Consider the following 25471-nt stretch of genomic DNA (forward strand, 5'->3'; position numbering starts at 1 on the left):
GAATACTCACGTTTCACACATACACCATCACCTTGTAGCTACTGAAGCAGTGTGCCATGTTTGCAGATAACCCTAATGCTGTTCTTTAAATGTTAAAGAAAATGTGACTGTTATGTTGCGTAACTGTAATCTCTGCTCAACATTTTTATCTCGTCTCATTCTATAAACAGATGGTAAACCAAAATCCTTATTATTCCAAGCAACAATGCAGCATAGACGCTTTTCCAAACTTTGGGACCAGCATTTGATATAAGAAAATCAGTACTGCTCCCATTTAGCTTTTCCTGAAGGGGATTGGTTGGAGAATCATGAATTGGTCTGAAGGATTAACTGAAATGTGATGGAAACTAGAAATGCACCAATTTATTGACCAAAAATTGGAATAAGCCAATTTTCCTTTGATCATCAAATCCCTAAAATCATCTATCACTTTCAGGCTTTAAATGCATTCAGAAACACCATATAGTCTGAAGTCTAACACATAAAGGTAGTTTTAAATCCTAGAAAAAGAAAAGCATATCAGATTTTTATTAGTCAAACAAAAGAAAATATCTGAATTGTATCAACTAAACGGGTCCGAGCTTTGAAGAAGCTAATCCTCTGCTGAAACTGAAAAACAGATGAAATAATCTGCAGTGCAATGCATTATATTACTACACACACATTTCAACAGTCTCATATGGTTGTTTGTGTGTGTATTTTACCCGAGGTCCTCGATGCTAAGAGGAGGTCCGGAGCCCATCGGGTTCCTCAGCATCAAGTCCTGCAGTCTAGTGTTCTTCTCATCCTCTGACAAACTCTTGCTAGCCAAAATCTGTCTCCTCTTCACAGCCAGCTCTTTCACCTCCTTCAGGAAATTTGCTCTGAAGTGGAAACAAAATTATTGTAAAAATTTGTGAATATTTTCATCCCTCTACCCAGAGTCAGTCTGAGCCCTCACTGCCGGTTTGTTTCTGAGATGAGGGAAACAGCAGCATGACCATACATTAGATCAGAGATAATTATTTTACTTGCTATTCATTTGTTTCATACTACAAACTTTATGAACTGACAGGGGATCTCCTGCAACTATTTAAGTGTTAAGGAGGGATTTCTATTTAAGGTTAATAACATAAGGTTTAGATATGTTTGTTTATCCATTAGTGCCGAGCTTTTTAATTCCCACCAAACTCAGCAGAAGAGAGGTAGGAACATTCTGTAATGTACAAGAATCTGAAATGAAGACATAAATAAGATGTTGTCTTTATTTTCTAAATCAATCTGATAAGGTTTACATATAACCTGATTGGAGAACAGAAGATATAAATGAGCCTCAACTGCCTCATACATCAGCTGGAATATAATGTAGGTTTGGGCCTGAAGTTTTCCAGAACTGAATATTTAGAATTTTTCTCAATGAAAAAGTCTTTTATGGAATATTATTAATCAGTGTTTTGTTTTGTAGGGAAGTGGTCCAATTTATGTGAGCTTTGCTTTGATTGGTGTTGGCACTGCTAATTGTGTAACTTGAACTGCACAATAGAGAAACATAATGTCGGTTGATGTCACAATATGACCTCAGAAAAATAAATGCTTAGATCAACAGCAGTAATCTCTGTACCTTGGGTTCAAATGCAGTCAGTCATACATAACATGTAGTTTCTTACCTTACTACACATTTATTTACTAAAACGTTTTTATGCTGCATTTAACAACAGCATCACTAGACACAGTACTAACATACAATGCTTGAATGCGTGGTACTTAAATAATTAGTCAGAATGTAGTGCAGTCCAAGCTAGGGATGGGTACCGTCCAAATTCCGTCGGTACTACAGAGTACCGATTCACGTAAAAGTCAAACGGTACCATGTTTTGCTACCTAAACGCATCATTGTGACTCTGAGGGAATGGAAGAGAGGGCGATTTTCCATATCAGACATGAACACAGCGTTGTGCGCACAAGAGCATAATGACGTCAGTAGCCGCTGGTACCGTCAACAAAGGATGGCTGATAGAAAGCCCTTGAGAGTATGGCTTCACTTTTCAAAATGCGATGCAGATTACGCTCGCTGCAATATTTGTGACGCAATGTGCAAGGCCAGCGGCGGGAATACTTCTAATCTGAGGAAGCACAAGATGTTTCTCAAGACTGAAGAGCGCACGGTTTTCATCAGCCTCAGATCATTGGCTACAACTCCTGCATCCTGCACCGTTAGCACGCCTGCATCCGTTAGCGAGTCGTCGTCTGCAGCCAGCAACATGGCTGAGTTTTAATTTGTGCATTATTGGGGATAAAACACTGCGTTGTCATTTTTCATGTTGAAGAAATATTTGAAATAACTGTGATGTTACAATACAAACAACTGAATCTTGTTTTGACATATTCATTAAAGTTTATACTTTAGTTTAGGCAGATGTGAAAAAATGCTGTAAATAAAGAATGCTTTTAAATGGAAGTGTTAATCATATATTTTCATCAATCAACAAAATGCAGTGAATGAACAAAAGAGAAATGTAAATCAAATCAATATTGGGTGTGACCACCCTTTGCCTTCAAAGCAGCATCAGTTCTTTTAGGTCCACTTGTACACAGTTTCTGAAGGAGCACGGCTGGTAGGTTGTTCCAAACATCTTGGAGAACTAACCACAGATCTTCTGTAGATGGAGGCTTTATCACATCCTTCTGTCTCTTCCTGTAATCCCAGACACACTCCATGATGTTGAGATCAGGGCTCTGTGGGGCCACACCATCACTTCCACTAAGTCTTCTTTACGCTGAAGATAGTTCTAAATGACTTTGGCTGTATGTTTGGGTTCGCTCACGTAGCATTTTGTAAATTGATAAAAACAAACAATCATTTATATTTCTGAAATCATTCTTTGTTTACAGCATTTTTCACACCTGCCTAAAACCTTTGCACAGTACAGTAATATTGAGAATATGATAAATTGCTAAATTTTGAGATTTTATTATTGAACAAATTAACATTTATTACCAAAAACACACACAAAAGTACCGAAAACTGTTACCGTTGAGTACCAATACCGATTTCCAGGTACCGGGCATTGGTACTGTATCGGTTCAAATATGAAAGGTACCCATCCCTAGTCCGCGCAGTTCTTTGTAACTTAAAGTTGACTTTCAGTCAGAATAGCATGAAAGAGATTTTTATCCCCAAATTAAAAAAGCAGCCAAGGATTTTCTGCTACGTTTACTGGTTTACAGCTGCAGGAAAAAGTGATCCCGCTGTACACAGAGTAAATATTTGAACTGATCCAAACTAAAGACAAAAATATCAGAAACCAATCATGTGTTCATGGCAATTATCAAAGATCATTTTTCTCTGACCTGTGCGGGTTGACAAGCTGGAAGTCGTCCCAGGTCAGGATGCCATGGTACCAGGCGGGGGGTTTTCGTTTAGGGGGGTCCATGATAAACTCTGACTTGGAGTCCTCATCAAAACTGCCTACTGAGTAAGTCTCCTGGCTCTCCTCGGTGGAAGCCTCTGACTGAACTACTGACAGCAACGGCTGCAGGTGGGGTCCCTCAGGGCCATGACCCGGAGGCAAACTGCGGGACTGGTATAGCAGCTTGCTCATGTTTGACTTAATGTCTCCCATGCAGAGCAGCTTGAAAAAGGGCTGAGACACAGGCAGGTCCACCAGTCGGTTGTCCTGGATGCACTTGGCTAGAAATATCCCCAGGAAGTGGAAGAGTTTTGTGATTCGCTCCAGTTCCTCACTGTCCTGCGGAAATGGAGCAGGGAACAGTCCGCAAGAACGCTGCACATAGAAACCGGGGGGCTTCAAACCACCACCCAGGTCCACCTAAAGCCCACAGAAACAGAGGATAGATGAATGCACATGTATCACTACAGACTGACTGAGCACATTGAGACCAGAGAGGTGTCTGCTGGGTTTCTATGGTTCAAACTGGTGCAACTCAATAAACAGAACTAAGCCTTTTACTGGGAATAAAGTAACACATGGTTTAAATGGAACCTTACTAGCTCCAGTTTGGTCACTGGTTGAATATGTATCATGGCCTCTGTTATTGTGTTTAATACTCATCCGTTTCTACCCTTCCATTAGACAACATTGAACAACAGCAATTGCAGCTTTTAATGTATCTGAACATTAATAACCAGGTCCTAAAATGATAGAAATATCAAGTGCTCAAAAAACAACAGATTTACCACTCATTTATTAAACACACAAGAAGAAAACTGAGAAGTTTCTTAGATCTCTGTGGAAGAACTGTGCCCCGTTTTCATTATAAAAACAGCTTTATTGGTGCAGTTTGGGCCAAGCTTCTGGTGTCAGCCTCATATTTGACTCATATAGTTGTGAATGCAGAGGAGCTTAAGGTCGACTTAGTGACTGAAGAGCCCAAGTCCTACAGTTGCAAAACAAGCCCAAATCCTCAGCCTTCCACCACCATGCTTGACAGTGGCTATGAGGTGTCTATATCAAGAGTCCTTTGGTTTATTCTGATGCAACTCTGCAAACCCAAATAAATCCAGTTGCCAGTTTGTTTTTAGATTGAAAGAGATAGAAAGGCCTGTTCTAACAACTTTCTAACTGTCCTGTCACGAACTTTAATCTGCTAACTGATGCCTATTAAGTCTCAGTTGGAGCTCCTGGCTTGTCCGTCATTGTTTTTATTTGTTTTGTTCCAATTCTCTTTAATCTTAATTGCTTCACTTGCATGCCTTCTATCCTTCTTAGTTGATTATAGCTTGTAAAGCATTATGTGCAGCACGAGTTGTTGATATACAGTGGGGCCACAAAGTATTTAGTCAGCCACTGATTGTCTAAGTCCTCCTACTTAGAAAGATGAGAGAGGTCTGAAATCTTCATCATATGTTCACTTCAACTATGAGGGACCAGGAAAATCACATTGTAGGATTGTTAAAGAATTTATTCGTAAATTATGGTGGAAAAAAGTATTTGGTCAATAATAAAAGTTCAACTCAATACTTTGTAGCATAACCTTTGTTGGCAATGACAGACGTCAATCGTTTCCTGTGTCTTCACCAGGTTTGCACACACTGCTGCTATTTTGGCCCATTCCTCCATGCAGATCTCCTCTAGAGCAGTGATGTTTTGGGGCTGTCGCTAGGCAACACAGACATTCAACTCCCTCCACATATTTTCTATGTGGTTGAGGTCTGCTGACTGGCTAGGCCTTCCCAGGACCCTGAAATGCTTTTTATGGAGCCACTCCTCCGTTGCCTGAGCGGTGTGTCTGGGATCATTGTCATGCTGAAGACCCAGCCACATTCCATCTTCAATGCTCTCACTGATGGAAGGAGGTTTTGGCTTAAAAGCCCACGATACATGGCCCCGTTCATTCGCCCTGTCCTCCTGTCCCCTTTGCAGAAAAACAGCCACAAAGCATGAGGCTTCCACCCCCGTGCTTCACAGTAAGTACGGAGTTCTTGGGATGCAACTCAGCATTCTTCTTCCTCCAAAAACGACAAGTTGAGTTTGTGCCAAAAAGTTCTATTTTGGCTTCATCTGACCACATGATATTCTCCCGATCCTCTTCTGGATCATCCATATGCCCTATGGCAAACTTCAGACGGACCTGGACATGTATTGGCCTAAGCAGGGGGACATGCCTGGCCCTGCAGGATTTGAGTCTCTCTCGGCGTAGTGTGTTACTGATAGTAGCCTTGGTTACTTTGGTCCCAGCTCTCTGCAGGTCATTCATCAGGTCCTTCCGTGTAGTTCTGGGATTTCGCTCACCGTCCTCATGATCATTTTGACCCCACAGGATGAGATCTTCCGTGGGCCTCCAGATCGAGGGAGATTGTCGTTGGTCTTATATGTCCTCCATTTTCTTACCATTGTTCCCACAGTTGATTTATTCACACCAACCTGCTTGGCTGTTATAGATTCACTCTTCCCAGCTTGGTGCAGGTCTACAATTTTCCTCCTGTCCTTCAACAGCTCTTTGGTCTTGGCCATGGTTGAGTTTGGAGTCTGACGGTTTGAGGCTGTGGACAGGTGTCTTTTATACAGGTAACAAGTTCAAACAGGTCCCATCAATACAGGTAACGAGTTCAAACAGGTCCCATCAATACAGGTAACGAGTTCAAACAGGTCCCATCAATAGGTAACGAGTTCAAACAGGTCCCATCAATACAGGTAACAAGTTCAAACAGGTCCCATCAATACAGGTAGCGGGTTCAAACAGGTCCCATCAATACAGGTAACGGGTTCAAACAGGTCCCATCAATACAGGTAACGAGTTCAAACAGGTCCCATTAATACAGGTAACGGGTTCAAACAGGTCCCATCAATACAGGTAACGAGTTCAAACAGGTCCCATTAATACAGGTAACGGGTTCAAACAGGTCCCATCAATACAGGTAACCGGTTCAAACAGGTCCCATCAGTACAGGTAACGAGTTCAAACAGGTCCCATTAATACAGGTAACGGGTTCAAACAGGTCCCATTAATACAGGTAAAGAGTTCAAACAGGTCCCATCAATACAGGTAACGAGTTCAAACAGGTCCCATTAATACAGGTAACGGGTTCAAACAGGTCCCATCAGTACAGGTAACGAGTTCAAACAGGTCCCATCAATACAGGTAACGGGTTCAAACAGGTCCCATCAGTACAGGTAACGAGTTCAAACAGGTCCCATCAATACAGGTAACGGGTTCAAACAGGTCCCATCAATACAGGTAACGAGTTCAAACAGGTGCCATCAATACAGGTAGCGGGTTCAAACAGGTCCCATCAGTACAGGTGGGTTCAAACAGGTCCCATCAATACAGGTAGCGGGTTCAAACAGGTCCCATCAATACAGGTAGCGGGTTCAAACAGGTCCCATCAGTACAGGTAACGAGTTCAAACAGGTCCCATCAATACAGGTAACGAGTTCAAACAGGTCCCATCAATACAGGTAACAGGTTCAAACAGGTCCCATCAATACAGGTAATGAGTTCAAACAGGTCCCATCAATACAGGTAGAGGGTTCAAACAGGTCCCATCAGTACAGGTAACAAGTGGAGGACAGAAGAGCTTCTTAAAGAAGAAGTTACAGGTGTGTGAGGGCCAGACATCTTGCTTGTTTGTGGGTCACCTAATACGTTTTCCACCATAATTTACAAATAAATTCTTTAACAATCCTACAATGTGATTTCCTGGTGCCTCATAGTTGAAGTGAACATATGATGAAGATTTCAGACCTCTCATCTTTCTAAGTAGGAGGAGTTGGACAATCAGTGGCTGACTAAATACTTTTTGGCCCCACTGTATAAATACATTTAACCTTGAGTTGGTTGGCATTTCTATCATACCCAGTTTTAGTGACAGAGGTCCAGGTCCACCTGAATTTGAAGTTGTCTGAAGTCCACAGCTGTGAAATTACCCTTTTTTATTTTTTATAACACCAAAATACTGATGGGTAAAATGTTCAAATCCTGAAGTAGCAAATCAAAGCATTTTAAATATAACTGCAAATAAAAAGTACTGAATTTATTACATTTTACTTTACAAAATGAAGAAAAAGATCCTGGACAATCAAACATCTTTTAGATTAAATTTACTTTTTCCATAATGTTCCAGACCTGGAAAATGGTTAAAGCAATTTTCTTGCGTTTAGAAATCAGCTCTCACCAGAGATCAAATTCCAAATCTTCTGTCTTAGGTGTTGATGAATTATCTTCCTGAACCACTACATGTAACACTGGGTGCAGACACGGTGGAAATCTGTCCCCTCAGACAAGACATGTGCAACAAATGAAAGTTTATTTAAGCGTCCTGTTTTAATTGATTAAAACAACTGCCAGTTTTTTCTATATTATTTATTTATTTTTTGCACTAGTGTCCTTCATAGCACAGTAATCAGCCAGGCAAGATGGTAGAGAGACGCAGCAAATGGCCTGAGACCGGGAATCAAACCCAGGACAACCGCCTCTACACATGGTGCTCCACCAACTGAGCCACCAGCACCCGTGACTTGCCACTTATTGTTAAACTAAACATATGAACAATATTACGTTATTACCACATTACATTTTTTCATGGCATGGAATAATGATGGACGCATCTTAACCTTTTCGTGTTCATTTTTCACACGGGTTTCTAGGACAACAGCGGTTCTATGACCTGATCCGGAGTGTTTTGTGAGTCTGACCTGTCGGGACTCATCATCGGGAAAGTCGTCATCACACAGCCAGATGCCCAGAGATGTTCTCTGAAACTCTGCTGCCACCAGAGCATAAAACTCCAGTGTGGGACCAAGACCTGTTCCCTCTTCACCCTGAAACTCCACCTGAACACAACACACACGCATGCAGAGTTTAGCTTCTAGGTATACAGAATACACCGGCTCCCATACAAATAGCTGCAGAACAAATGTATGCCAAAAGATGGGACTGGGAACTCCCATCATGTGTTGGAACTGTTTTTAGTTAATCTCCCACCTCTAGCACGGACTTCCTGTCTGCGTGGATCTGCATGACTGACTCCGCCCATTCCATCATAGAGTCTCCTCGGGGGACTTTGATCCGCTCGTGTTTAAGCCGGCCCACCCTGAATTCGCCAGGGTCGTCCCTCCGTACCGTGGTGGATGGCCGTGAACGCTCCATGGTTGCCTCCCGTCGATTTTGGAGCCAGACAATAGCCCTGTGGATGGACAAAGGTCAGAGGTCAAGGCACAGTCAATGACAAAAATCAGAACGAAGAATAGCAGCTCAAAGTAAGACTCCACTCAGACTGGATGAAGATCTGGACACAACGTAAAAAAAACAAACAACAAAAAATAAGTATTAAAACCTCCTAAAAAGTGGAGATCTTGGCAGGGTCTTCATGATGTTTCCTGAGATGAATTAAGAGCACAGCATGCTCCCTATTACTGAGGCAGACTGTGAGATCTCATCATGTGTTTTGAGAAAGCACAGAGCTATGGTGGAAAGGTGTTATGTTACAGCAAAAAAGCCACTAAATCCAAGACAAGTGGTTCTGGGAGAATGTGAGGCAGGTCTGGTCTTACCGGACTCATGCTTAGGCAGCAATCTCATCACACCTACCCTAATACTGGTAGATCTTTTAGTAGTTATTGTAAAGCTTCAGACTCACCGCGAGGCTCCAAAAGCAGTGCAGGTGAAGTACAGCTGTCTGGTCTCAAAGGGGATAAGGAAAGGACATTTGGAAGTGAGCTGCTCACACCAGTCAGGCAGCGCTCCGCTGGCAACAGCCAGAGGTTCCTGAAAAGTTCAATCACAAAACAGCATCTTTAACATCATCAACAGTTAGCTTAGCTTGGTATTTTGCTTTGTATTAATTATACCAGATAAACATTTCACGTTTTCATACACTTTATCACCAACTTTATTATAAAAACACACAAATCTGCTGCCAACTAAACAAAAGTCCAAGACATCTGAACTCAACTCATCATTACTGATTAAATTGGTAAAGAGCCAAACAGACAAATAGGGAAAAAAAAACAATCTATAAAATCTAAAATAAAAATAATAATGTAGTTCCTGAACTAGTGATGCCTAATATGAGCACCGTGGGGACCGTGGGTGTAATGACAGATATGTTAACGGTTAACAACACATCGATAGAACTTCACACAAATAGGAAGAGAGACAAAGAATAAGGTGTAATGAATTTCTGAACAAACATTTATATTTCCAGTTATCTCTCAAACTTCACTAAATGTTCAAAAATCACAATAACTAACTAGACCAAACCCAGAACTGACCTCAATCTGCTGTAGGATCTTGGTGGTGATCTTTTTGCTGGTAAACTCCTCTGCTGATGCGTTGAACTGCAGCTCCTCAACATCTGCACATACCGTTAAAAAGAAAAATCAGGAAAATGCAGAAATATTCCTTTACAGAAATCCTTTCTTGGTTTTTGTTGTATTTATTTAAAACCTCCAAGGTTTACCTTTTAATGATGTGAACTGCATCAAACAATAACAACCTGACTGGAGTGTGGTCAACTATCACATCACTGACATTTTGAAAAGAAATGAAATGAATCCTATTTCTCAATGTATGGATTTACATTGTTGTTTCAGTACCAACCCATTTTAAAACACTTGTTCTGCATTTAGTTCTTACTTACTAGGAATATTTGTGGGAAAAAGGCCCAATAACATTTAAATAACCCTACTGTCTCTGGTCTTCTTTCAAATCATCCTCATTCCAGACTCTAATCCCTACCCAACTGTAAGCAACTTTATAATCTTGATGTTCCAAGACTCCAGATTGTAAAGTTTAACAGTTTACAGCGGTAGTGAATGGTTTTATGGAGCTAGCCATGCTACTAAGAAATATTCTAAGAGCTGAAGGTTTTCAGGAGTTTTGCTGAGCAGAAGACGACGGTGGTTAAAACACATTATGTCTTCTTATATGCGCAAGACATACATGGATATCTCTTTACAACTGACAATCTAACACAGTTGAGTCGTACCCTCCTGTAGTGTGCGTGCATTAGAGACCGAGTCACTTCCAATGATGTACAGGATGCGCAGCAGCTGCAGGACGTCCTCCATCCCACAGGCGTTCTGGCTGCAGCCAGCTTTAGCTTGTGCTGCTTCTCTGACCCAACCCAGGATCTCATTGCTCTGACTGACATACAGTGAGCTTGGACTCAGACCACCAGAGCGTCCTCCAACCCCTGTGCTGTGTTCAAAGAACTCCTGGAGACAGAATTGGTCAGAAGTCAGTACCATGCTGCTCCTGGCTCTTTTAGAGTCAAGAGCTTTTAAGTTGAAGGTGTAGTTTCACTTATTATATCAATTCTTTCCAAAATGTAAAGTAGAGGCTATGACGAGTATGACTTACCATCTTCCCACTGTCCTTTTCTTTATCAGAGTCTTTCAGCTCTCTGTACATTATCCTAAAGGGCAAAACAGCCACAATAAAAATTTGAACATCTGTGAAGTGTGAGCTGGAGTCAGGTTCTGGTGGTATTCTCTCTTACGTGTATGTGGGCTCCCAGATGCGTCGGAGCTTATCTGTCTTTACAGACCCGTTGCAGGAGAGCTGCAGGAGCCGCTGAACGTAGTAGAAAATGGTCAACTTGTAACTGGAGAGAGGAAGCTCAACCTCTCTTGTTGTACCCAAGCCAGGAACCTGGTCGGACACACACACACACACACACACACACACACACACACACACACACACACACACACACACACACACGTAAGAACAAAAAACATGCATACAAAAACAAAGCCACAAAACTGTATTTTCTGAGGACTAAGTTAGGACACCTGACCCCTAATATCTAGTGTCACATCCTTTAGCTGAAATACCTTCAGCGAGAAACTTCTTGTCTCCATTTACCATCTCTGAACTAAGTCTGAGAAAGATTTGTCCCACTTCTTACTTTCAGTAATAACATGCTTGACTAGACCCAGACCTTCCAATTTCTTAATTCTCAGCCAGTCCTTGGTGGGTTTACTGGTATGGTTTGGATTGTTGTCAGGTTGCTGGGTCCACATTTGCTATAGCTTTTAGTTTCTACAAAAAACTAAATGACACCATCTGATCCCCATGACTTGACTTCAGACTCTCCTGCATCAGAGCTGAGCATGTTACCAGCTGTTCTGAATGTCCTCCTCTTAATACCATTGTCCCATACAGTGGAACAGCTTTCAGATTCTTTAGAGAACCTCCTTAAATCCATTTCCAGACTCAGAAGCTGCTACAATCTTCTTCCTGAAGGCCTCAGACAGATCTTTAGATCTCATTATGGTGTTCACACTCCCTTCATCAGTCAGGAGTATTAAGCTAAATGTCTGAAGATCTAACAGGACAAACCTCCTTCAGAATCCTGAATACTGATGTTCTCACCATGTGCTCCTGATCTGATGCTCTTCTGTGTGATATAAGTAATTATAATTGCTGATATTAAAATGATATTTTATACCAATAAAATTGATAAAACACCCGGGTTATCTTGGGTATAGCTGTATTTCCAGTCAATGCTAAATTAATTCACTATTAGCTGGATGTCCGTGTTCTTCAGAAAGTTTTAGTTTCTGTCAGATTAAGTGGAACATATTTCTGTTCAACCAAGAGGGTTGCTGTAAGAAGGGTTTTCATTATTGAAAACTGAAATATTCAGTCAGTCTGACCTTGTTTAAATGTTGTACACTGTGTTTCTGTAAAGTGATATCAAGCAGGCTACAATGTAACCATGTTGACACTTAGCTCTTCATCTGAACTGGTTCAGAACATTGGTGGATCTACAATGTCTGGAAGGTTAAAGGAAGTTAACAGAAACACTGGACATTAAATAAATCCTTATGTAGCTAATGTCAGTGATCTTAGGAGAGCAGAGCGTCTCTTTTAGTCTTACCTTAAGTGTCAGTGCAAGGTGAGGAGAAGGTGCACACTCCACTTCTTCCCGGGACTCGGATCGAGGTGTTCCTGAATCAAAACAGAATCAGTTTTATTAAGTAACTACCCATGAAAAACTAAATACAGTTAAAACGAGAAATTATATATTACTTCCTCACTTTGCACTTCAGTGAATTATTTGGTAGAATTTTACATTGTGTCATTGCATAAAACACAGACACTTATTTTTACAAGGATATATAGGGTTAAAAAGAATAAATTCTTGCCCATTACATGTCCACACTACCACTATGCAATGAATCAAATTTGTCACTTCCCATTTTGACTCCAAATGATCACAAACGTAATAAAAAAAACCATAACATTTCTTTAAATTACCAGTAATTACTTTGGCATGCTCCACTTTGTAAGTAAGTTCTTATTCTGTAATGTCTCCCTACTGATGTGCACTACCACACCTTTTAAAGGCTGAGCCCAGATGGACTGAGCAATCTAGCTTTGAAAAGTCAGCAGGGAGAGGAGAACCGAAGCAGTGAAATGTCCCCCTGGTGGTTTGAACTGACATTCAGAAGCACACTTTCAGATGGAGCAACTTGATGGTCAGCAGTAGGTCTGCATGATATCAGGAAAATATGCCACAATGCTGATGAAGATTCCAATCAATACTTCACTGATCAGAGCAAGCTTTGGGTTCATGACAAATATAGTCCCTCAACAGTAGAATGTCTCAATGGTGGAATACCAAAAACATTTATTATTCCCACCCCAACAACTGAGTTTTGATTAAAATTTCTTGGATCCACCGACTGTTTTGAGGATGAAACAACCAAGTTTACCAGAACAACTTAATGCTTTCTAAACCAGAACAACAACAAAAAAAAAGACCAAATATATTCATGGAAACAGTGCATGAACGATATACAGGTCCTTCTCAAAATATTAGCATATTGTGATAAAGTTCATTATTTTCCATAATGTAATGATGAAAATTTAACATTCATATATTTTAGATTCATTGCACACTAACTGAAATATTTCAGGTCTTTTATTGTCTTAATACGGATGATTTTGGCATACAGCTCATGAAAACCCAAAATTCCTATCTCACAAAATTAGCATATTTCATCCAACCAATAAAACAAGTGTTTTTAATACAAAAAACGTCAACCTTCAAATAATCATGTACAGTTATGCACTCAATACTTGGTCGGGAATCCTTTGGCAGAAATGACTGCTTCAATGCGGCATGGCATGGAGGCAATCAGCCTGTGGCACTGCTGAGGTCTTATGGAGGCCCAGGATGCTTCGATAGCGGCCTTTAGCTCATCCAGAGTGTTGGGTCTTGAGTCTCTCAACGTTCTCTTCACAATATCCCACAGATTCTCTATGGGGTTCAGGTCAGGAGAGTTGGCAGGCCAATTGAGCACAGTGATACCATGGTCAGTAAACCATTTACCAGTGGTTTTGGCACTGTGAGCAGGTGCCAGGTCGTCCTGAAAAATGAAATCTTCATCTCCATAAAGCTTTTCAGCAGATGGAAGCATGAAGTGCTCCAAAATCTCCTGATAGCTAGCTGCATTGACCCTGCCCTTGATAACACACAGTGGACCAACACCAGCAGCTGACACGGCACCCCAGACCATCACTGACTGTCGGTACTTGACACTGGACTTCTGGCATTTCCTTCTCCCCAGTCTTCCTCCAGACTCTGGCACCTTGATTTTCAAATGACATGCAGAATTTGCTTTCATCCAAAAAAAGTACTTTGGACTACTGAGCAACAGTCCAGTGCTGCTTCTCTGTATCCCAGGTCAGGCGCTTCTGCCGCTGTTTCTGGTTCAAAAGTGGCTTGACCTGGGGAATGCGGCACCTGTAACCCATTTCCTGCACACGCCTGTGCACGGTGGCTCTGGATGTTTCTACTCCAGACTCAGTCCACTGCTTCCGCAGGTCCCCCAAGGTCTGGAATCGGCCCTTCTCCACAATCTTCCTCAGGGTCCGGTCACCTCTTCTCGTTGTGCAGCGTTTTCTGCCACACTTTTTCCTTCCCACAGACTTCCCACTGAGGTGCCTTGATACAGCACTCTGGGAACAGCCTATTCGTTCAGAAATTTCTTTCTGTGTCTTACCCTCTTGCTTGAGGGTGTCAATAGTGGCCTTCTGGACAGCAGTCAGGTCGGCGGTCTTACGCATGATTTGGGATTTTGAGTGAAGAACCAGGCTGGGAGTTTTAAAGGCCTCAGGAATCTTTTGCAGGTGTTTAGAGTTCACTCGTTGATTCAGATGATTAGGTTCATAGCTCGTTTAGAGACCCTTTTAATGATATGCTAATTTTGTGAGATAGGAATTTTGGGTTTTCATGAGCTGTATGCCAAAATCATCCGTATTAAGACAATAAAAGACCTGAAATATTTCAGTTAGTGTGCAATGAATCTAAAATATATGAAAGTTAAATTTTCATCATGACATTATGGAAAATAATGAACTTTATCACAATATGCTAATATTTTGAGAAGGACCTGTAAATGGCTAATAACTGCAGTCCAGGCAGTCGCTTCAAATAATATATTAACTGTAATGAGAATGAATTTCAGGAAATATGTTTAATGTGCTTCATAATTAGTTCATGATTTTTCTTCATCAATTTGTTTTAAGGATTACAGATGGCTGATTGAAAAAAAATAATTTTAGCTTCTAAAATAGCAAATAATTATAGAAGCTGTGACTAGGATCAGGATGGGTGTGGTGCTTCTGGACTGTTTGCACAGAGCATTTAATAATCCCACAACAACATTATGACCACTTGTCAGGAGGTTCCAACGCAGAATTTAAGTTTCTAGAAGGAAAAAAAGACTCATTGTCCAAACGTCAACGGACATTGTCACTAAGGGGTGTACTCACTTTATTTGCCAGAGGTTTAGACATTAACAGGTGTGTTATTTTGAGGGGACATTTTTTAATTTGAGTGAGAAGCAAAACATCACATTTCACATATCAACTATTGTTTTTGTTTTGTAGTAGGGAGGGCAGGCAAAATAAACACCTTTTCCCATCCCTTTCCCCCATTACTACACCTCCTTCTTTACCATTTTACAGTTTGGAATTTGACATAAGTGAATATGGATTGAGAAAGGGGAAAAAGGAGGGGGTGGGATAAACAAAACATTTTTTTATATGATATCCATTTTCCCAGTCTTCCCAGTCTGCAAATTTTTCTCTTCCATTTTAAGTTTGTGAGTCTTTCCATTGCTAGAAAATTTTCTACGATACACAGTCCGCATGTTTGTGTCTCAGTTTTAAGCCAGTTCTTTCTTCGCAGGAGAATTTTAAGCAGATTTCGGTTCTTTACCTACACATTTTCCTGCAAGGAATACCAGATATAACACAAGGCAAGAACGAGGTATCTGATACATCAATATCTCACAGACAGCTGAATGACTAGTATCCCAAAATGGTTGTATTTTCTCACAACTCCAGAAAGTGTGTTTGGTCTGGATTCATATGTTTACAGAGTCTCCAACATGGCTGTTGAGTTTTTGTTTGTTTACTTTTAATTTGTGGTGTAATAAAATATCTGATTTGATTCTTCCAGCCAAATTCTCACCATTTCTATGACTGTGTTGTAGTTTGATGAGCTTCCCACATATTATGGCACTTCCCCTCTGGGATTTCTTCACCCAGGTCTGGTTCCCACTTCACCCTTACATACAAAGTTGACTCTTCTTTTGGTTCCATAAGTTGGTTATACAAGACTGCCACAACCTTCGGTATATTTACTGTATGCCAAAATAAATGTCTTTATTATTGGATGGATTTTGTCTTCACTTGTCTTGATACACTTTTCATAATAGTCTCGCAATTGAAGGTATCTTAAGTCTCAGATCATGTGTGTCCTTAAATTCCTGAAAGCTTTTAATTTCACCTTTTTTTTATAATTTTGCACATGGCTGTTAAACCCTTTCCCATCCACTGTTTGAATTTAGAGTCATATTGTCCTGGTTTAAATGTATTACCGTATTTTCCACACTATAAGGCGCACTTAAAAACCATTAATTTTCTCAAAAAATGACAGTGCGCCTTGTAATCCGGAGCGCCGTATATATGGATCAATTGGTTAATTGGTTGATCCATACTGGTTGTACACGGCGCTCTGTCAAAATGTTTCAGTACGACTGGTAAAACGACAAAGCCGCACCGCTTGCAGCATTACGGCTACCGTAGTCAGGGGTGTCGCCGAAGTAATAGCGGTAAACACCTGTACTGTGCTTACTCCTAGTCCAACACCACTTGTGTGTATAACGACCCCAAAATTGCACCTTTCGAGAGACACGCTTACGATGCTGAGTTCAAACTCAAGGCTGTCAGCTACACAGTCGAACATGGGAATAGAGCAGCAGCGAGAGAATTCAACAGTTAACGCTACTATATTGTGAATGTACTAACGTTTGATTTAGTGCATCAAACTGTTCCTTTTACGTGTTTACTGAATCAGGGAAAAGTTCCCTTTCACGTTTTAACTAACGTTTGATTTCAACTTCAACTTCATAGATGCAATTCATGCATTCCTAACGTGCGGTTGGCTCTATTCAATAGAATTCTATGTAGAGGAGACCTTACCATGGGAGTGAATGGAGTTATCAGAACGCTGGTTTGTAGTGTATTAATAAAGTTTGACTGACTGACTTATCTGACTGTTTTGTTGACATTCTCTTTAGCACAGCTCCATCTAGTGGATGCATAACGCAACCCCAGTCAAACATTTGACTGCAGTAGCTTCTATTCTATGCACCTTATAATCCGGTGCGCCCTATATATGAAAAAAGTTCTAAAATAGGCCATTCATTGAAGGTGCGCCTTATAATCCGGTGCGCCTTATAGTGCGGAAAATACGGTAATCATGAGCAATCCATTTTAGTATTCCAATTTCTTTTCCCAATTTAAGCAGTACCATTTTTCTGGGGTAAATAATATGATTGGATTAAGATCTACATTGTCTCTAATATTAATTGGGATCTCTTTCTCCCCAAATTGGTAATTTAAGTGCAGAAAGTTCTATGTATTTCCACCGGGCTAAATATTCATTCTTTGATACAGAACTGGGTTTGCGGAACATTTACCGGCAAAGGCAGAAATCAATACAGCAAACGTGGTAATATATTCATTTTTATAATACTTATTCTCTCACTTAATCCCAATGGATATGTCGACCACCTTTCAAAGTCTTTCCTCATATTCATAATTATTTTGGTATAGTTTTGCTGAGTTTTTAGATACATTCACTCCTAAGTAATCATGGGATTTTCCATCCCACTTTATTTTTCATTCCTTCACATCTTGATTTGAGGGGACAAATTTTACACATTTGTAGAAGCTGCACACCGACTACATTGTATCAAAGTGTCATATCTTCAGTGTGGTCCAATGAAATGAAATATTTTTAAAATGGGAGGGGTGTAGTCGATTTTGTGAGATACAGTATGTTCAATACTATTTACTGTGTTTTTAAGTGCAATGGATACAGCCAATTGAGATTTCAATATTCATTAAATTAATTCAAAACCAAGCAGGCAACACATCCACACATTTAACAGGCATTCAATGTGTCCAATTATTTGCTACAAAGTTCATATGGACCTAGTTTTTTGTTCTAAATACTAGTTAGTGTTTATCACTGTGTGTATTGTTATCTGTAAATAAATGTAAAAGCTCACAGTAATAATTTTTCCTAGTTTCTAATATATGTATAAAAAAAAAACAAAGATTAAATTAAGGCTGCAAGCAGCATTAGGCGGCCCTTGCAGCTCAGCGCCGCTTGGCCTGTGTAGCGACCACGGGAGCCTGGCATCACCACCTCCACGGCCCCATCGAGTCCGCCACTCAATTCCGAATGTTGCCACTAGGCGGCACTGTGAGCAACCTTTCATACAATCTGTGGTCATGCAGAGTTCTGCTCTAGTGAGAAGCGTTCAAAATTTGGCCGAAATACGGCCTCCCCGATGAAAGCTCCACTCAATTGGTTGTTAGCAGGCAAGGCTAAAGCAATGTCAGCAACTGACTGCACCAACATGTTCAGCATTGATCCATGATGATGCATACCACATTTGGTGTTTCCGATGGGGTATGAGGAAGATGGAACACTTGAAATGTCCTAGGGGGCACCACTGATCCAAATTTCAATGTAATCCAATAGAGGTGTTTGGGGGCTGACAAAGATCAACCATTTTCAGTTTGGAGTAAATCAGACCATGCATGTGTAATTTACAGCCAAACGTATGGCCATGGCGTGACATCAGACTTTGCCACGCCAGCATGGCGACATCCTACCTCCAAACCAGTCAGAACTGAATTCTATCTTAGACCATCATGTTTTCTGTCACTTGGGACAGTTTCACATTGATTAGATGAAGAACATAAAAAATTGGCTCTCTAAAGGAAAACATGACACGTCCTGTTCTGAGGGGGCGGGGCTTCGATGATGTCAGCATCTGATCAGTGAATATTGTTCAGGCCTAGAGGCAGATCAATCTCGGAAGGTTTTAGGTCTCTTTGACTTTCCTTGTAGGAGCTATATCAATTTCGTCTTTTATTGGCGAGAAGTCTGAGTATTGAGGCTTGGCCACGCCCACACGCTTTCATGTATCAAAAAGCTTTTGATAACTTTTGATCCCCAGTGCCTTAAGAGTATACTGAGTGATTTTCAAGTCTCCAAGTCAAAAGCTGTAGGAGGAGATCGCTCAGATATGCGGGCTAGAACGGGCAAAACCGGGGTCAAAATGGCAACTTCAATCCAAAATGGCCGACTTTCTGTTGGGTTTGGACAAATGCTCCAAGGGACTTTTTTGTAGGTCCTAAGAAGTTACATATACCAAATTTCACAATCCTTGGTCAGAGCATGGTTTGGGGCTGATTTCTTTACATTTTCTAGGGGGCGCTGTGGACAAATTAGGCCATGCCCACCAAATATCTCATCAGATCTGTTTTGGGGACTGCACTAGGATCAATCATGTTGAATTTGGTGCAGATCAGATGATCTATGTGGAAATTAAAGCCCAACATATGACCATGGCGTGACATCCAACTTCACTGCGCCACCACGGCCACGCCCTTTTATGAAAAGTCACTGTGCTTCAAACGAAGTTAGACCCATTAGTTATCAGTTACCTGACAGTTTAAAGCAGACTGAGTTTAGACAGCCAAAGAGGGACATTTCCAAGTAAAAAAAGTGGTTTGAGGGGGCAGGGTTTAGATAATGTCAGCATATGACCCCATAGGATAGGATAGGTCATCCTTCATGACAAGTTTTGTGTAATTTGTGTTTGGTGTTTCTTTGGGAAACTTATTGCGTTTTTTATAGTTGAGCGCAAACACCAAGTTCATGGTCTGGTCCTGCCCCTTCAGCATACACGAAAAATCACAATTTTGATAACTTTTAATCCCCCATGCCTTAACTGCATACTGACCAAATTGGAAGCCGATAGCTCAAAATCCCTTGGAGGAGTTAGTCAAAGTTTGGGGTGTATGAAATGTAAAAAAAATTACCTTTAACCCAAAATAGCAGACTTCCTGTTGGTTTTAGGGCATACCTCCAAGACAATTTTTCATGATTTGGATAAATCTACCTACATACCAAATTTTAAATCTCTAGGGCTTAACAGTTGGCCTATCTCACTTTAGGAGGTGCTGTAGAGCTGTTTGGCCATGCCCATTTTCAATTCCATTAAAATACTAAAATTTCACTGGGGGACAATTTTCAGTAAAGTTTAGTGAGTTTTTAATATGTTTAAACCCCCAAACAGGCGCTTCTTTAATCATAATTATAGCTAGCTTTATATTTAATATAATGGGTCAAAATCCAGAACTGTTAGTGGTATATGTGGGTACACGCAGCATACCAGGGGAAGGGATCTCCAGGTCGGTAGTCTGTTGGACATTAGTTCTTCCTGGTCGAGGGTCAAAGGCAGGGACCAAAGCAGAAAACTGCCTTTTCAGGACAAAATCATCATCCCATGTCCTCCTGCGTCCTCCTTTTGTCTCGTACTCTTCCTCCTCCTTCATCACAGAATTTAGATCAATTACATTGTCTGACATCATGGCAGGAGCCACAGCAGAAACAAAATGGAAAACTACACAACAAACAAAATAGACATTCTTTTACATACCAGGACCTCCTCATACTCTTGATCCTCCTGATTGTCATCTTCATTTTCATCATCATCGTCATCAGGCTCAGGGAGGTCTTCCTCATCATCCAGCTCCGCAAGCAGCGTGTTGGCCCGGCAGCTGTCCAGGAAATCTGCAGAAGGTTTACACAAACACACGAAGTTATTCTAGATAGTGGACATAGTAAAGAATCACACTGACTGGGGAAAACAGTGGCCAGAAATCCATTCAACTGAGTACTTCTAAAATGTTTTTATTTAAGGTGACCAACACATGAGGAACCAGTTCAGTTTCAATACTGAGTGTTTGAGACATTCAACACCATAAATGCAGAGGTTCTTACCATAACTAGGACATTTTAGGCATGTACTGAAATTGCAAACTTACTGGTTTTTCCCAAAGGTCCAGTTTTAGTGCTAGATCAGTGCCTAAGCTACAGCTGGTTCCCAACTAGTTTCTACTAGAAATTACAGACAGGATTTACACAAACTGTTTAAAGCAGGCTATATAAACACTGGGTGGAGATTATTAAACCCATGTCTAAATACAGAGGCACAAATGGTATTTAACTGCCATGAGCTTCTACAGCAGGAAGATAAGGAGCTCATATTATTTCAGAGCCATTTTCACTCCTTAGTTACTAATGTTGAAGCCCAGAGGTTTTATAGCTTTGCCGTTTTGAGGTTAAGAGTGTTGATCAGTGCTCTCTATAACAATTTCCTCTGACATAGCAACAACTAGCTGTTACAGGCTGGTAGGCTGTTGTGTTTCCAGCAGTGGAAACAAAAAGAACTCAGGACAGTTTCACTCTGGAACCAGTCTTTGTGTTTTAAGAAAAATTTGCCCTTACAATCCTGTTTCTTAGCTTGACTGCACTTGGAGCGCCTGCAGTTTTGATTTGCAGTAGAACAATCTGTCAGTGTTATCCATGTATTTTTACATGATGACTAATTTCAACATGGGAAAGCAGAAGCTCAAATCCAAGCCTCGTTCGAAATAGGGAGCTCTTCCCTGCTCGCTTCCGGGATGTCCTTCCTGGAATATCTGTCATTTCTTTTTTCACTGAAAACCAAAGTGCTCAATTAAATTCAAAGTTTAATGTATCAAAAATAACAATGATCTGGTGCTCATTAGGTTTTTAAATGGTTTGAAAAGTTTAAATTCCTCCACAATGTGAGACTGATGATTATGATCATCTGGGGTGTACTTAGTTTTTCATAATGTCTTTTTCATTCATCCTGGTTTTCTAAACGTTATCAGTGTAGAATTAGTTGTGTGGTTTTATGCACCTGAAGCTAAGATTTAAATCATGTTGGAACCTGCTAAAGACTGGATCAGTTTTGTGATTTCCTAGACCTATAGGAATTATACAAAATAACTCAAGTTAATCTAAATACTTACTAACCTCATGTGTTATATTTAACCAACTAAAATTGGTGTTTTTAGCTCTGCCATGAGACTTCTTCAGATTATTTAGAGTCAACATCTTCAAACACAACCTTCAGTAAGCTTCATAACAGCTATTATGACTGGTTTTTGTCAACCACTCAAATCCCTGATTTTATGCCAAACCTTATGAAATACACATGTTTTGCCAAAAGAGCTAATTTCTGTAAAGAAACTAGAACAGAACAGTTTTTAGAGATTTTTTCCAGGCTTTACTTTCTGGAACAGGAAAACAATAAATGTCTCATTAATAATCCAAACACACAGCTTAAATGTAGAATTACAGGAGAAAATACAACGAGAGGTAATATTGTTGCATATAGATTTAAGTAAACACTCTGTAGCTGATATTTAAGAGCAGCCATACTCGACAACATCACTGGCTCCACGTTTGGGCTGAGTTTAAGCAGAGAGTTTTATATTGTGCTGAAACTGTGCAGAGCAATCTGCTTGACCATAGCATATCTGCAATACATCAGTTTCAGGACCACAATTCTTTGCAGGGAATGCTGAGTGTGCAGGATTGCATTCCTTCTGAAAGTGCTTACTGCTGCTCTGCATTGTGGGCCTTGTAGTTTGGCAACAGTAGCCATGTTTACATGCACAAAATTTCACAATCCGATTAAAATGTATTTGGATTAAAAAACAAAAAATAATCAGATTGTACCGTTTATATGGACATAAGTAATCGGAATAAAATGGCAGATTGGACTAAAAATGTGTCATCTAAACTTGCCAATCGGAATATGCTGTTAGCATCTAGCCAGAGTGACTAGCCACCAAGGCAGAAATACGTCACGTTGACGCGGGGTGCACCTGCGCACTCAGGTCAGTTTGCCTCATTCAGAATAACTTGGTCCGGTCAAGCTTTTACAGGCATGTCGATCGGATTGTCAATCGGCATAAACCACCCCTCTCAATCGGATTACAATTTCATTCCGATTGTGCCGAATCTGATCAGAATATTCCAACTGACATGTTTACATGACACATTTTTAGTCCGCCTGGCTGTTTATTCCGATTACCTATGTCCATGTAAACGTAGCTAGTGTAAAAAACACTTTCAGTCGAGGTGTCGTGAGTCTAGATGATGAGTAAATATCCTCTCTGACCGAAATCAAGTTGCAGATACTCACATCTACATGTGTGTTCCTGTTTTTAAACAATGTGGGCACATGTTCTGGCTGTAAAGGTGGAGATAGTTTCAATTGACAATTCTCTTTCGGAACTTAACTTCAATACCTAGACTTTATGGAGGTGAACGAAGAACGTTCTTTCCTAAGACCAGTCAAACCTATTGTATTACCCCAGACATTTAGTTTTAGGATTAAACCTGAATACTATGTGACAGGCTTTAATTCTGGAACATTGTCATTTGAATCAACTAACTTGATTATAAAATGATGAGAAACGTTTGCACATTGCTGAGTTAAGTGAGGCAGCCACACAGCTGAAGCAGGTCAAGCATGTGCTGTTACATGTGCTGTTCAGTGTGTTGGGGCACTAACCATAGAGAGAGAACTCAGCTTCCTGTCCTGTGTCACTTTCACTGGATGTGGACGTCAGGCTTGTTGTCAGAGTGTTACTTAGCAACTGGCCAACTGAAAGACCCGTTGTGGCTGTGGCTACATTATTCCCACTGGTTACTATGGAAGTTGACATGGTAACTGTGGAGGTGGTACCAGTGGTGGTGAGATTAGGAAAGCTCTGAGCACCCATGAGAGGAGAAGCTGCAAACAAACAAAAACAAGTTGCAGTTAGTCTGAACTAAAGACACAGCAGTACACCAGGTTTGTTATGCTGCAGTCAGCTGACAGGAAACAGACACTGAATGCATGGAGGGAAACTCATGCTTTACTCAAAACTAATCAGCCACAACTTTTTACTTCTTGCACCAAATGTTTCCTTTGGACATCTCAAACAGCCCCAACATTGGACCCCACTGTGTTCTGTAGCAGTGGCATGTTTAGAGCTCAGCTTAGTGCCAGATTATTCCACAGAAACCTAAAAGCCAAGATCCAGCAGCAATTTGACTACAGGCGATATTCCAGGAGGTGAGAGACGTCTTTTCATCAATCCCTGGCATTTCCACCACCAGAACCAGGGGCTCATTATCTTCTGATGTATTTTTTAAAATGGCCTTGGTATGTGAAGTGAAAGCTTTGAAAGTACCAGAGCTTCAAAGCACCAATCAGTCAATGTTTCCCTGCTTCTTCTTTTTGTTTAAATGTCACATTCATCGGGTAAAATCTATCGGCACTCATTTGTACTGTGGGAATAGTGTTGCTGGTGTCCCCTTGTTTCAGCTGGAAGACAGTGTGTGCAGTCTGAGCTGCAGTAGGTGAAGGATGCTCGAGGAAAAAAGTGGGGCAGTTTATTAGAAAAAATGAGACAGATTAATGTTGTAAATGGGTATATGATGGGGATATGAGTCACAATAAATCCACATTATCCACCATCATCTATGTCAGCGTCTACTGAGATGTGTCTCCATTCAATATATTACTAGCATGCAACACAAATTCACAACACAGCAAACAGTATTCCAAGCAGTTTCTGGTGATTTCATTCTTGGCATGACAATGATGATATATTTGTAATATAATGTGCAGCCCTAATCCTAAAATTAAAAGGAGTAAAGAAAATAAGCAATCAGAGCATCTTAACCAGGATGTTGTGAAATGGAAAAATTAAGAGACTCAACAACAAACTGATTGTTGACTGGAATCAGTTGATTTTTAGCTCAACTCTCCCTGACTGACAACTGGGTGGTCGGGAACAAAATGTAGGTGAAAACGTTGGAGTAGGTGCCATTATTGTGGGAGGAAGACTGTATCAGTGAGATGAATTAGACAAGGTCAGTGGATACACAAAACGTAAGAAGCTATGTGGAAGAAAAGCGTTTTCTCCAACATGTACATGCCTATGGTTCATTCAGGCTGCAAAAGCGCATGAGAGAGATAGACTTTCAGCAGATAACAGGAAAGCTGAAGAGAATATGGCAAAATTGCTGTTTTATTCATTTGAAACTTCAACCTCATTCTGTCATGGAACGTGCCTCTCATGGCAGGAAGACTAGAAAAACTGTTTTTGATTGCTGCTATATGTTATTTTATTTATTATTGGAATCTAAACAAATTGGTATTACTAATACTATAGCAACAATCTACACCACTTACAAAATGTTAGGGATATTTGGTTTCAAGTGAAATTTCAGGAGGAACCTAAGAGAAAGTCACAATAAGTTCACCTGTAAAGGTTATGGTGCATCTATAACCTTTACAGGTGAACTTATTGTGACTTTCTCTAAACCTTTGAGTGCACCAACTGTTCAATGTTTCAGTAATTTCTGCACAATTTACAGCAAAATTCACAACAGGTGTTGTAACCATGAATCAACCAATATATTTTCTGGTTCAATCAGAATTAGTATATAAAATGTCCTTCTCATCATAATAATAATAAATTATTAATGACAATTAACTAATTGTAATTATTAAGTGCTGTGAGCCCAATAATCACAACCCCAGAATGA

At 40.4% G+C, this 25471-nt stretch overlaps 1 protein-coding gene across 1 annotated transcript in view; it reads right to left on the reverse strand.

Annotated features, from left to right (window-relative positions):
- Positions 1-25471, reverse strand: part of hectd1 (HECT domain containing 1) — a 72926-nt gene that overhangs the window by 3412 nt on the left and 44043 nt on the right. The window contains 13 exon segments of the mRNA XM_047393193.1: positions 705-863; positions 3331-3809; positions 8136-8273; positions 8425-8626; positions 9080-9207; positions 9714-9796; positions 10430-10658; positions 10804-10858; positions 10943-11094; positions 12329-12399; positions 20223-20465; positions 20468-20623; positions 23445-23666. Coding sequence (XP_047249149.1) covers positions 705-863; positions 3331-3809; positions 8136-8273; positions 8425-8626; positions 9080-9207; positions 9714-9796; positions 10430-10658; positions 10804-10858; positions 10943-11094; positions 12329-12399; positions 20223-20465; positions 20468-20623; positions 23445-23666 — 2317 coding nt within the window.

The sequence above is a fragment of the Girardinichthys multiradiatus genome, chromosome 19, assembly GCF_021462225.1.
Source record: "Girardinichthys multiradiatus isolate DD_20200921_A chromosome 19, DD_fGirMul_XY1, whole genome shotgun sequence".
NCBI classification, from domain to species: domain Eukaryota; kingdom Metazoa; phylum Chordata; class Actinopteri; order Cyprinodontiformes; family Goodeidae; genus Girardinichthys; species Girardinichthys multiradiatus.